The sequence below is a fragment of the Gigantopelta aegis genome, chromosome 10 (genome assembly GCF_016097555.1).
Source record: "Gigantopelta aegis isolate Gae_Host chromosome 10, Gae_host_genome, whole genome shotgun sequence".
NCBI classification, from domain to species: domain Eukaryota; kingdom Metazoa; phylum Mollusca; class Gastropoda; order Neomphalida; family Peltospiridae; genus Gigantopelta; species Gigantopelta aegis.
The window spans coordinates 70,625,607-70,639,157 of NC_054708.1; the positions used below are offsets into that span (position 1 = coordinate 70,625,607).

Sequence of the window (13,551 nt, forward strand, 5' to 3'; positions counted from 1 at the left end):
ATCCTCAAAAATCAGGTTTTAAGCAAATTTTAACCTCTTTTTCGACTAACAGTTATTTACAGCCATTGCACTTGTAGCTAATTTACACATCACAGACCCATGATTGTCAGGTTAACTATAGGTCACAATGTAATTGATTTTCATTGTGTAATTTTGTATTGGATGTATGGCAGTGGTGACCTGGTCATTACCTAGGAGCAGCCAGGCGTATGTCTTGAAATTGTTAATTGTTAAGGATTTTCATGAAATGTCAGTTTATTTCACAATGTCATTTAAAATACTTATAATTGCAATACACTTGTTTTTGTAATTATCATCATACTATTATTTAAATTACAAGTCCAACACATGCTTTTCTACAACTTGCTTTATTACGCTTCGGAAAACAGATCACAAACTGAGACCAAAAAAAATTTCTCCTGAATAACAATGTAATAACACAAGTGAAAAGTCATAAGAGCTCAGTTGATGGAACAAAGTAAGGTTCATTAGATTAACACACATTTATAACAAGCACTCCAACACCCTTGGATGTTTGTAGAACAGTATCATATCTTGCAGTCAACCACAAGAGCATGTCTTTTTCGTGCAATCTCGCTTTGTAACAGACTGTCTGTAGCTATATCTTAGATGAAGCTATACATACAAAAAATCATGGATGTTTGGTGCAGATATTAATTTCGGTCTGTGGCGATACTTATGCATTCTACACATTATTTAATACTTTCACAAGTGGTCAATTTTTGTGCTTGGAATTTGTGCGCTTGTTGTTAAACTTTCTGTTAATTTGCTTTTCTTGAAGTAGAATCCAACCATTTTGAAGGGACACAGACTTGAGGTGTCCTGAAATAAAACAAAGACTTTTATTCAATGTGATTACCACAAAGACGGCAACAGTTATGGAGTTAGGGCAACCCTGTGCTTTAGTATGGCAATAAAACATGTTATTCTCCAGTCACTGATGGGTTTAGTATGGCAATGAAACATGTTATGTGATGGAACACTTCCATGGATGTGATGTTATTCTCCAGGGTCTGATGGGTCAAGTCCAGGCATCACCGAGGCCAGATGACGAGATGTGTCCGTGCCTCAAGTCACGTCTGGCATGACACACCTTGTTAGTGAACTTCTTGTTCAGCTTCTTTGACGAGAGCTGTTCCCAACCTTCCCGCAGGAGGACAGTCTGCACATAGTCTGAAACAAACCACAGTGTTGTGAAATCTCGCAGTCTTTAGCATAAATGAACCGTACTCGTTTTTAGTGGCCACACACACTTTTTTAACACAACTGGTTTTCAGTATTTAGCATGCCACTACCACTAACTCGACACAACTGGTTTTCAGTATTAAGCATGTCACTAACACACAAACTCAACACAACTGGTTTTCAGTATTAAGCAGGTCACTACCACTAACTCAACACTACTGGTTTTCAGTATTAAGCATGTCACTACCACACTAACTCGACGCAACTGGTTTCCAGCATTCAGCATGTCACTACCACAGTAACTCAACGCAATTGGTTTTTAGTATTCAGCATGTCACTACCACAGTAACTCGACACAACTGGTTTTCAGTATTCAGCATGTCACTACCACAGTAACTCGAGTGATAGTAGTGACCATTAAAATTCAGGCCAAACCTAATGCTTCAAACTATCACAACATCCACCTTTCAAAACACAAAATACACCAGAACAGGCCGATACGAACGATATCTGGAGTGGTGGTGGTGGGGGGCACAACCTCTAGTGGGAGGCCAAAGTGTGTAGCCACATTTTTATCTTGATTTAGGTCAAACAAAAACATACTTTTTCATCCTCAAGTGGGGGGAACAAGTCTTCAGGCCTACAGAACAGTTGTCTATCAAAATAATGAGACATTTTGCAAGAATCACTATTCCTTAAAATGCCAACGTTTCAGCATGTAAACTAAAGGCCATTACCAACCCCTGTAATTGCCCACGACACTTGGCAATGCTGTGGAGTTTTTCATTCTCCAAGGGACTTTTTGCTATGTACTACATTCATATTTGAAATTTTTGCTGTGGACATTTTCTTAACTGCAGGGGTTGCATTACTGTCCTGGCAGTACATGCTTTTGACAGACCAACAGGTTTGGGCACATTTTAAGATAATGGGCTATGACTGTTCAAAATCAGTTCGAGTTCAGATCAACTGAACTTTGCATTTCATGTTAACCATTCATTTCAGTCTTCTCTTCTTTAAACTTAATGCTTTTGCAAATAGAATCATTTCCAATATATTTTACTGTCCATTCTATTCTGGTTTATATGAGCATAGGTCAAGGTTTAAAGTGACAGACCCTAGTTTCCTAACACGCACGTTCGTCTAAGAAGTAATGGTTAATGAGACAAGCTCTAGTTATTATAGACGGTATTTCCCTGTTTAAACATAACAGACTTTAGCTTCTTTCTGTTATAATCTTATCCAAATGTGTGTTGCAGGTTTGTTATTCAACTAAAATTGGTGTCCATTTTCACAGGCTGAAACTAGGGTCTGCGTCTTTAAGCCTCTCGGATAAGAACCACTGAAAAATGGGGGTTAAATAAATCATACAGTGAAAGCCCTCTAAAGCAGACACTCTCGCGTCCAAGTAAAAAGTCATCTTTTGAGGGCTATCTGGTTTAGAGGTTATGTTCTGTATTGATATTTTAAAAGGAGACGGTGAAAAAAGTCTGGTTTTGAGGGAATTCCAATTTTGAGGGTTTCTGGTATAATCAAACCTATATTAAGCCGCCACCAAAGGGATGTATTAAAAAGTGGCCTTTTTAACACAGGTGGCTGTTTAATCATGGGCCCCATTCCATGAAGCGATCTTAGTGCTAAGATTACTGTAACTGTATAACTACTGTATGCACTTAAGGTGATCTCAGTACTACGATCACTTCGTGGAACAGGCCCCAGGTCAGTTTGTATTATATTAAATAATTTGGGAGTATCAAAATTCGGCCTCTCAACACGGGTACTTGCCAGAACAGGTTTGACTATTATATTTGACTGAATCATTTCAAAATGTTCAACAATTATGTAGTTTGGGCGTTCTACATGTTTGTGTTGTATTTGGTCTGAGCCAACACTGATATAACTTTATCAGATCTGGGTCTACGCGCTGAGGAACACTTGTTCGTAAACTTCCGGTTCACGTCCTTGAGCGACAATATAACCCAGTGATTCTGAAGACAGACTGTGCTGAGATAATCTGAAAGATAACCAAATACAGTCGTCATTTATACAGCAGTAGAAAAGTTAAAGTTGGTTTTGTTTAACAATACCACTAGAGCACTGATTATTTATCATCGGCTATTGGATGTCAAACATTTGGTATTTTCGACAAGTAGTTTTAAGAGAGGAAACCCGCAAAAATTTTTCAGTTAATAGCAACGGATCTTTATATGCACCATCCCACAGACAGGATAGCACATACTACGGCCTTTGATGTACTAGTCGTGGTGCACTGGCTGGAATGAGAAATATACAGCAGTAGAATGCTTCAGCACCATCCTCTCTCAAACACCAACAAAACCAGGCCCCAATCTTCAATTATGCATACCTCAGGTGTATCTTGTTTCCTTGACACCAACAAAAACTAAATTGTCATTCATACAACAGTCAAATACTTCAGTATCACCCCATCTCAACACTAACGAAAACCAAACTGTCGTTCATACAAGTCAAATACTTCAGTATCACCCCATCTCAACACTAACAAAAACCAAACAAAAGCCATCATAGACTCATAAGGAGATGATTTTTCTTGCCATCAAATAAGCAGACTTACTGTCAATGAATGATGATGATGATGTTAATAATAAAGGATTTTTATGGTGTTTTTACCACATGGAATTTATCCCTTAAACTGAATGCTAGTTTAAAACAGCAGTTTATTTTCTTTGTAGTAATTAGGATTTTATTTCGTATCTTAAAAATTAATTCTGAAAAAGAAAATTTCTAAAAAATATTATATAATTTTTAGTGAGTCAGAATTGTGTTTTGAAACAGTTATTTGTAAACTTGAAGTTGAAATTTTTTCTGATGGAGCATTCAGATTGAAGAAAATAAATACTAATACTTCCCACTTGTACTGGGAATTTTTTTTTTAAAAAGGAAAAATAATTTTTACTGGGTGTTATAATTACTGGTGGGAATATAATGATACACCAAGCCTTAATGTGATTAAAATCTTATTTTAAATTCACTTTCTCTTCTGGCAATGCCCAATAACATCTTGACTAATGCTATCTTATTTGTGAATACTAGTAATCTACAAGTGGGTGAAAAAAGAAGAAGAAAACTAGTTGATCACATGTAATGAATGTTATTATTTCAATTAAACTAGATCCCATACACAGTCATAATGATGTGTTCTGTGAAGTCATTTTATTATTATGTTTTAGTTATTTTTATAACAACAATGCCAGTAAGATATTTTTTCTAAATTTTAAAAACTTGGACCCAAAACATACAGCTGAATATCTCTTGTTTTGTAATGTGTATTAAAGGGACAGACCCTAGTTTCAGCCCATGAAAATTAACTCAAAGTTTAGTTAATCTACAAACCTGTAACACATTTGGATAAAGTTACAACTGAGTGAAACAAGAGTCTGTGACTTTAAAATAGGGAAATACCCTTTAAAAATAGACTAAAACTTGACTCCATAACTGTTGCTTCTTAGACGCACGTGTGTTTTTAAAAATATGAGAAAAATATTTTGTGATATTAAAAACACCAGGATGACTAAAAACACTTCAAATGTACGGAAATTGATAATCTAAACCATAAAATCTAAGTAAAGTATGATTTCAGTTATCAAAAACAGCTATAATAGTAAAAAATTATGCCTTAGTGTTTAAAAACTAGGGTATGACCTTTTACATATTTTCAAAATGAATTACTGAAATATTCATGACCTTCATGTGATACTGTAAACCGTGAAAAAAAAATGTGTGCGTATAAATTTCGCGTCGTTCGCGTCCAACCTTATGTCGCGAAATTAATATGCACGCACTATTTTCCAGTTTGAAGTGTGCTTAAAGTAATTTGTTTTGTTTTGAAACATTTTATTGAGAATAAAATTCACAAAAAGATTCACTCAACAGGCACAGCCTATACACGAGTTCTACTTGATGTCGACTAATCGTTAATTGTTTTATGTAACTTCAATCGATGGCGACTAATCGTTTATTGTTTTATCTACCAAAGGGTGTTAACAGTTAACAACTGAAACTGTGAGTTGTGATTCTAATACAGGTGAGGTGGGTAGGGCCTAATCCCCTCTATAGACTCTGTACCAGGCACAATTGCTTGATGTAGGATAACAGAATATTGATTTACAGACAATAACTTCATAACAATTACAGTGAGCTGTCTTTATCCACTTTTTTTTTTTTGAGCTGTCAACGGTCGTTCGCGAAATTTACACGTCGCGAACATGCGCTAAGGTATACATTCGCGAAAAAAACATGTCGCAATATTAATACGGTTTACAGTATTTCAAAGTCATCAAGACTTACGGTAACATTGCAAATACAAGTGAACATTTATCATAATATAAATGTGAAAATAATTTTATAGTTTTAAAAGAAAATATTGGAAACTAAAATTTGTGTGAAATATAATTCTGCCGAGAACACTACGGTACCTGTATATGATGAAATAAAATGCAGAATATTAGCAAAGACTGACCATCTGGTTTTTAATGATAAATAATGAATAGATTTTATTGAACTTAATTTTAATGCATGTATGTAAATAAAATTCAAGCATAATGCCCTGGGCACAAACCTGGGTGATCTGTCCAAACAGAGTAAATGGCGACCAGTAGTTATTGCTGGTTAGTGGGCAAGAAGTGAGTGTAATGGCCTTAAACCTCCTCATGAAACCGTCAAAAACTCACTCTAATTGACCTACAATTTGAATTTTACTTGCATCCAGCCCTCTAAATGTGTGATGGCACTGCAAAAACTGTTGCAAAATTCATCTGCATATTTATAATTCTGGGATATTTACTTTGTTATTATCGGTACCAATTTGCCATCAAAAGATGATCTGAATTTTCAAGGGCTGTTATTTTAATTGATATGTGATAAAGATTTTTTTTTTTTACCGGATAGTTTACATTTTTCACCAAGACCTCTCAAGGATATCACTGTTTATATATAAGTGGCATCACATTACAATTTTGATATTCTTAAGTTAATTATTTTTCACCAAGAATTCTTAAGGAAATCACTATTTATACATTACAATTTTGATATTCTTGAGTTACCATAATTATTTTTCACCAAGAATTCTTAAGGAAATTGCTATTTATACATTACAATTTTGATATTCTTGAGTTAATTATGCAAAGGTTATATGTGGAATAATTAATTTGTAGTTATTTGTTACAAATAAATGTAAAAATGGCAAAATATAACTTGCAATTTTGAGAATTTTAAGTAGACCTCATCTTGAATAAAACTGACAAATTTTACAAAATTAATTACTCTTATCATTATTGTATGATTTTCTTTACCCTAACCCTAAATGTAACCCATTTTCTTTGTGGGGGAGGCCCCCCATACCCCTGTTGACTGTGATTGCATTCAATTCCATAGTGCCATACCCAAAAATTTCTTTCTGGCAGAAACACTGTGAAGGGAGTAATTAATTGCTCCCCTAACTTAGCTTATGGGAAGCCATTTAAGATATTATTGTATTACTGTATTGAACATTGCTATTTAATACTTTTGTAGTACTATTTTAAAAACATTCACATTAAAGGATATTAAAAATAAACTCTCCTGAAACTAGTCTTGGGGGAGAATGGATGATGGGGAGCAAGTGGTAGCTGTCTTTAAACAGGGAGGTCTGTTTAAGTCTCCTGGAACTAATCTCAGGGGAGCAAGACTGATAGCTCCCTTTAAACGGTGAGTTCTGTTTAAGTTAATAGCAACCTATCAGTAAATATACACACCTTTGATGGCATCCACTTTGGCAGGATCTAGTGGTTTCTTGTTTGGATCTTCCGAGTGTCGAAACCTGAGACCGAGTCCATTAGAGTTTGCCAGCTCGGTGGGGCTGAAGACTAGATCAATGAGCAAATTAAGAAGTGTCCCCGCCGGGTCTCGACTGGATCTGGCCCTCATCTCAGCTTCCAACAGATTCCTGTCATCCACCAGAGAAGACAGCGGAATAGCTGCAGGATCTATTCCCATCGACGGCAACATGCTGTCCACCTGTGGGGAAAAGAAAGAAGAAAGTCAATCTACCATGAAAAGAATACAACACAATTACATGTAGATTTATCCTATAACTTACCCATAACATCAATGTCAGAAAGGCATTTGACATTTTGTATTATTAATCCGGTTATTGATGTTTTGCTGTCAATGGATCATTTGTTGACAAGCCAACAAGATCTGTATACTTGAGAATAAGATTTAGTTGTGTGATGTCAAACAACATTTGTGCTAATCATGATGATGTTACATTACGAATGATGGCGTCTTTAGAAGTGTGATTTACTAAATATCAAATTAAAATGTTATTTCAAAGTATTATAGGATAAATAGAATTCATAACTCATATTCTGGAATAGGTAAAATAACAACCTTGTCTAGTTAATCAGTATTTGTTGAATCAGAGCCTCGACAAATACCAATTAACATAGACTGTTTGATATTTTACATATTAAAAAAACCTTGTGATGAATCCTCTGTGAATTAACCTTTGTCGTTAAATGTTTTGCTTTTATTCTTCCTTTTACACTCATTTCTGTCTTTACCTGTCACATTTCTGTCTTTACCCGTCACATTTCTGTCTTTACCTGTCACATTTCTGTCTTCAGCAAGCACTCCGGGTGCACTAGAAACCCTTGGGACAGTGGAACGATTAACTCTATACGATTTCATTTATTTTGATTTCTTACTCTGTCACCACTGCACAAGTTCCTAGCAATCCGATGCTACCAGATGAACTATACATACCCCAATCAATGACAAATACCCATCAAGTTAAAAGGAGCAGGATTTAGCTCAGTCAGTTGAGTGTTCGCTTGAGGTGCTTGCATTGCAGGATCAAACCACCTTGGTGGATCAATTCACCTGATTGGGTTTTTTCTCGTTCCAACCAGTGCACCACAACTGGACAAAGGTCGTGGTATGTGCTTTCCTGTCTGTGGGGAAGTGCATATAAAAGATTCCTTTCTGCATTAGGAAAATGTAGTGGGTTTCCTCTGATGACTACAAGTCAGAATTACCAAATGTTTGACATCCAGTGGCTGATGAGTAATTAATCAATGTGCTCTAGTGGTGTTGTTAAACAAAACCAACAAACAAACCATCAAGTTAAAGTTTGTTTTGTTTAACGACACCACTAAAGCACATTATTATTAATCATTGGCTATTGGATGTCACACATTTGGTTATACTTAGAGAGAAAACTCACTACATTTTTCAATTAGTAGCAAGGGATCTTTTCTATGCACCATCCCAGACAGGATAGCACATACCACAGTCTATGATATACCAGTCATGGGGCACTGGCTGGAACGAGAAATAGCCTAATGGGCCCACTGACAAGAAACCCATTAAGAACAAATATATTGTGAAAATATCTCTCTCCCAGTCTCTGTCTCTTTCCTTTTTTCTCTCTCTCCCTATCTATGTCTTTTCATCTTCCTCTCTGTCTATCTCTGTCTCTCTCTCTCGCACACACACACACACACACACACACACACATGCATGTATAAATAATGACAATAAAATATATAAATAACGATATGTAAACACTGAATGCTCAAGACAAGTTTAATAATGAAAACCTATCAACTAGAATGCCCTATGACAGAAAACAAACTATATGATCATGTTCAATAAGGAATGAGATGAACATTTCGCCAGTAAAATTCTTTGCGAGTACATGAACTTGAATCATGCTTGACTCGGATTTGCTTCTGGTACTTGTCGTGACCCTAGTAAATCAGGTCAATTGATCTTCTGCATCCAAAAAGTTGACGTACACCAGATATAAAACTTTAATATGCTAACTAAATCATGACTGTTAAAACAACTGGAACATATTCAGCTATAAGTTGATCAGTATCACATAGAATGATATGTTCTTTGGTGATGTTTCATCCTGGCCGTTGAGAAAAAGGATTTCCCACAGATATTACAACTGGTGGGAGAATGTTTCCTTTTGTTGTGGGATTTCAGCTCATCCTCCGACTTGAAGTACAATGTACACTTTCTGCACATGATGGAGTACACATGCGACACTTGGTGCCTGGTCAGACTCTTCAGATGTGTGTAGGTTCTGTCGCAAACGTCGCATTTGTAATTTGCTTGACGTTGCCGTTTTCCAATCGTCATGTCAAAATGGTTCAAGATTTCGGCATTCCACTCAGGAGTTGCCGTCACTTCTTCGGCATCGGTTTGATTCCCTGATGCTAGAGTGTTCTGAAAGAAATATACCGACTAGATAAAAAGTAAACACTTAATGCTAAATACTTTATTACCATATAATCAGCATTTGTCATTGTGGGACCAGACGGTCATCACAACATGGTGTAAGGTAATGGGTAAAAATGTGAAGAGAGTGGACGAGTATAGATACAAAACCAGTATCCACAAAGTAGGAAGGACATATTATTATGGAAAATGGAAGTCCTCCTATCGATAAAGTACGAAGGATGTATCATCATGGGGAATGTAAGTCCTATGGATAAAGTCGGAAGGATGTCTTATCATGGGGAATGTAAGTCCTATGGATAAAGTAGGAAGGATGTATTATGGGGAATGGAAGTCCTATGGACACAGTAGGAAGGATGTATTATCATGGGGAATGGAAGTCCTATGGACACAGTAGGAAGGATGTATTATCATGGGGAATGGAAGTCCTATGGATAAAGTAGGAAGGATGTCTTATCATGGGGAATGGGAGTCCTATGGAAAAAGTAGGAATGATGTATCATCATGGGGAATGGGAGTCCTATGGACAAAGTAGGAAGGATGTATTATCATGGGGAATGGAAGTCCTATGGATAAAGTAGGAAGGATGTATCATCATGGGGAATGGGAGTCCTATGGAAAAAGTAGGGAGAATTTATCATCTTTGGGACTGGAAGTTCTACAGATGAAGCACCCAACAGGGTGGATATACCACCAAATCAAATCCCATACACAACAATAGTAACATGTGTCTAAAACTCCTACCTGCAGTGTATCAATCGACATAAACACCACAGATATAAATACTACTGCCCCTAGCTCACCCTTAAATTAAATCAGAAAAACGTGGAGGTTAAGCTGCTCATTTCAGAGATAATGGGTAGTGTCTATGACTAACCTAGTTCCTCACAACTTTTTTTTACAGGTACCCCATACATGTTTCAAGCACAAGGCTACTTGACACAGTGGTACTAAATGAAATTGCAAACAGTTTTTCCCCACATGAAACTAATTTTGTTTACAACAAACACACTCACATTTATCACCAATGACAAGACTCTATCAAAAGTCAGGTGTGCCTCGAACTTAGACCCAGCTGGACACGACCCCATCAAAACATTCTTTTGACTCTGCCTTGTGCAGAAGTATGATTTGGATTATGATAACTCTGTGACTTAATCATTGCTCCATTTAAGCTATAAATACCACAATGCTGGAATCACTGCATCATTAAAAAGTACAAAGATTCTAGACAAAAAAGCTTTTGCCACAAACCTTTTTAAGCATTCAGGAACCATTTTTGTTCAGTTTCACAAGCAGCCAACATTCATGAACATTTGCATTAAATCCATTCTTTACCAATTCTTACCAGTCAGCTACATGTTAGATATACATTCTGGTACCATGCGACATTAACACACTAACTAACCCTTTACCAAGCCAGTGTTTCTGCTAGAAAGGAAATTTTTGGGTATGGCGCTATGGAATTGAATGGAACCACAGAAATTCATTTCAACTTGGATTTGTGTCCTTATATCTTAATTTCAGTTCAAACACCTTAGCTATATGGAATATTTGTCCATGACAAATTAGTTAAATGGTTTGTTATTATTGGTTATGACGGGGCGGGACATAGTCCAGTGGTACAGCGCTCGCCTAATGTGCAGTCGGTCTATGCTCGATCCTCATCAGTGAGCCCATTGGACTATTTCTCATTCCAGCCAGTGTACCATGACTGGTATTTCAAAGGCTGTGGTGTGTACTATCCTGTCTGTGGGATAGTGCATATAAAAGATCCCTTGCTACCGACAGAAAAATGTAGCTGGTTTCCTCTCTAAACCTATGTCAGAATTACCAAATGTTTGACATCCAATAGCCGATGATTAATAAATCAATATGCTCTAGTGGTGTAATTAAACAAAACAAACTTTTTTAACTGAACTATTTGCTGAACAGTGGATAATTCAGTGTGTGTACAATGCAGGCTAATGCAGAAATTCATTTTAACTTTTGTGCTTACCAGCATCTGTTAATTTCAGTTCAATCACCTTATAGCCATCTGTAATATCTGTCCAAGACATTGAGTTAATCGTTTGTTATTAGTGGTTATAGTGATGTAGTCCAGTGGTAAAGCGATCGCCTTATCTGCAGTCAGTTTATCGTTAATCCTTGTCAGTGGGCCCATTGGGCTATTTCTCGTTCCAACCAGTGCACCACAACTGGCATAGCAAAGGCCTTGTGCTATCCTGTCTGTGGGATGGTGCATATACAAGATCTCTTGCTGCTGATGGAAAAATGTAGGTTTCCTCTCTTAGACTTGGTCAAAATTACCAAATGTTTGACATCCAATAGCCGATAATTAATAAATCAATGTGCTCTAGTGGTGTTGTTAAACAAAAACTTTTCTTACCATCAGAGTAAGCGGGTTAGAAGTAAATAATCTGTAAATACATGTCATTACTGAAATATTTACTGAACAGTGGATGATTCAGTGTGTGTAATGCAGGCTAATGTAACTTTCAATTTTGTGCTTATCACTTAAATTCAGTTTAAACACCTCAGCTATCTGGAATATCTGTCCAAGACAATAAGTTAATGGTTTGTTATTAGTGGTTACTGACATATTGTCAGTACATTTAGCCATTGAAATCCACTTTGGGTGGGAGCTGATGCCAAAAGGTGTAGCCTGCAGGGCCGTACCTTCTGGGGGGAGGGGGCAGTTTGATGGCTTAACTAGCACACTACCATTACTGGTTTATGATTTGTCAGCATACTACGCAGATTGGAGCCGGATGTAGCCCAGTGGTAAAGCACTCACTTGATGTACGGTTGGCCTTGGATTGATCCCCATCGATGGGCCCATTGGGCTGTTTCTCGTCCCAGACAGTGCACCACGACTGGTATATCAAAGGCTGTGGTATGTGCTATCCAGTCTATGGGATGGTGTATATAAAAGATCTCTTGATACTAATGGAAAAATTAAGCAAGTTTCCTCACTAAAATTATATGTCAAAATTATCAAATGTTTGACATCCAATAGCCGATGATTAATGAATCAATGTTCTCTAGTGGTGTCGTTAAAGGAAACAAACTTTTAACTACACAGCTTGTAATTCTTATGTGCAATTGACTGAGGAATTCCAAATGAAATTAAATCAAGAATGAAAAATAGTTTACTTTATTAAACAAATGAGTTTATCGAAACAAAATACCAGATATGCAAGATACATAGTTATACACCAATACAGATACATAAGTTGATATTTGCTACAGATATACAAATACTGGACAATACACACTGCAGACTAGTATTTAAAAACTGAGCATCTTGTCAGTTGGTTAAATACAAATACTTGCTATTTTAAGAAAACAAAAAAAATTAATTTAAATTCAGTAAAACCTATTTAATTAAGGATTGTCTGTTAAGGATTGTCTGTTATTTCTTTTAACAGGTACAAGGTTCGCAGCCTGGTATCAGCTCCAACCCAGAGCGAGTTCTTAAGGGCTCAGTGGGTAGGTGTAAGGCCACTACACCCTCTTCTCTCTCACTAACCAATTGGGGTATGAACAAAAAAAATCAACCACAAACTATGTGAATTGGCAAACGTAAAAGAAATAACAGACAATACTTATAATTAAATTTGAAACATACTTACTAATAATAACATTAAAAGTTCATATTTTATTTTGAATTATTTTTTTGGTTAAAACAATAATGCTCAGTAAGACAAATTACCAATAGAACATGACGTTCTCTGACGAGAAATGAACAAACTCCCGTTGCTACAGCTGGACTAATGGGATGACGTTATATATTTTAATGAATGTAACGCAAATTTAATTATTTGGAAATGTATGCTAATAATTTGTCAACCCGATTATCCATCATAACCCAATTTCCACATTATTACAGGCAAATATCTTAACTAATGCCTAGTGAACAGTCTATCTTAATGTGGTACAGTATAAACATTGACTGAGTTATAATTGTAACAGATAAAATAACCTCAAGTGAGGGGATTTGAACCATGGATTCTCAGTATGAGAGATCAGCGCTCTACCATTTTCATTTCAACTTATTTTTGTGCTTATATCCAA

The 13,551-nt window shown here is 36.3% G+C and overlaps 1 protein-coding gene across 4 annotated transcripts in view; it reads right to left on the reverse strand.

The window, feature by feature from the left end:
* Positions 1-352: 352 nt before the first annotated feature.
* LOC121383526 overlaps positions 353-13,551 on the reverse strand; it is a 91,721-nt gene continuing 78,522 nt past the window's right edge. Inside the window, exons 4-5 of one of the 4 annotated variants that reach the window (XM_041513601.1) lie at positions 6,978-7,239; positions 353-843 (exon numbers count right to left, since the gene is read on the reverse strand). In XM_041513601.1, the coding sequence (XP_041369535.1) occupies positions 737-843; positions 6,978-7,239 (369 nt within the window). In that variant the 3' untranslated portion in view covers positions 353-736. Of the gene's footprint in view, positions 1,195-2,996; positions 3,221-6,977; positions 7,240-8,820; positions 9,463-13,551 lie in introns of those variants that run through there. The other 3 variants (XM_041513598.1, XM_041513597.1, XM_041513602.1) reach the window with 3 other exon arrangements.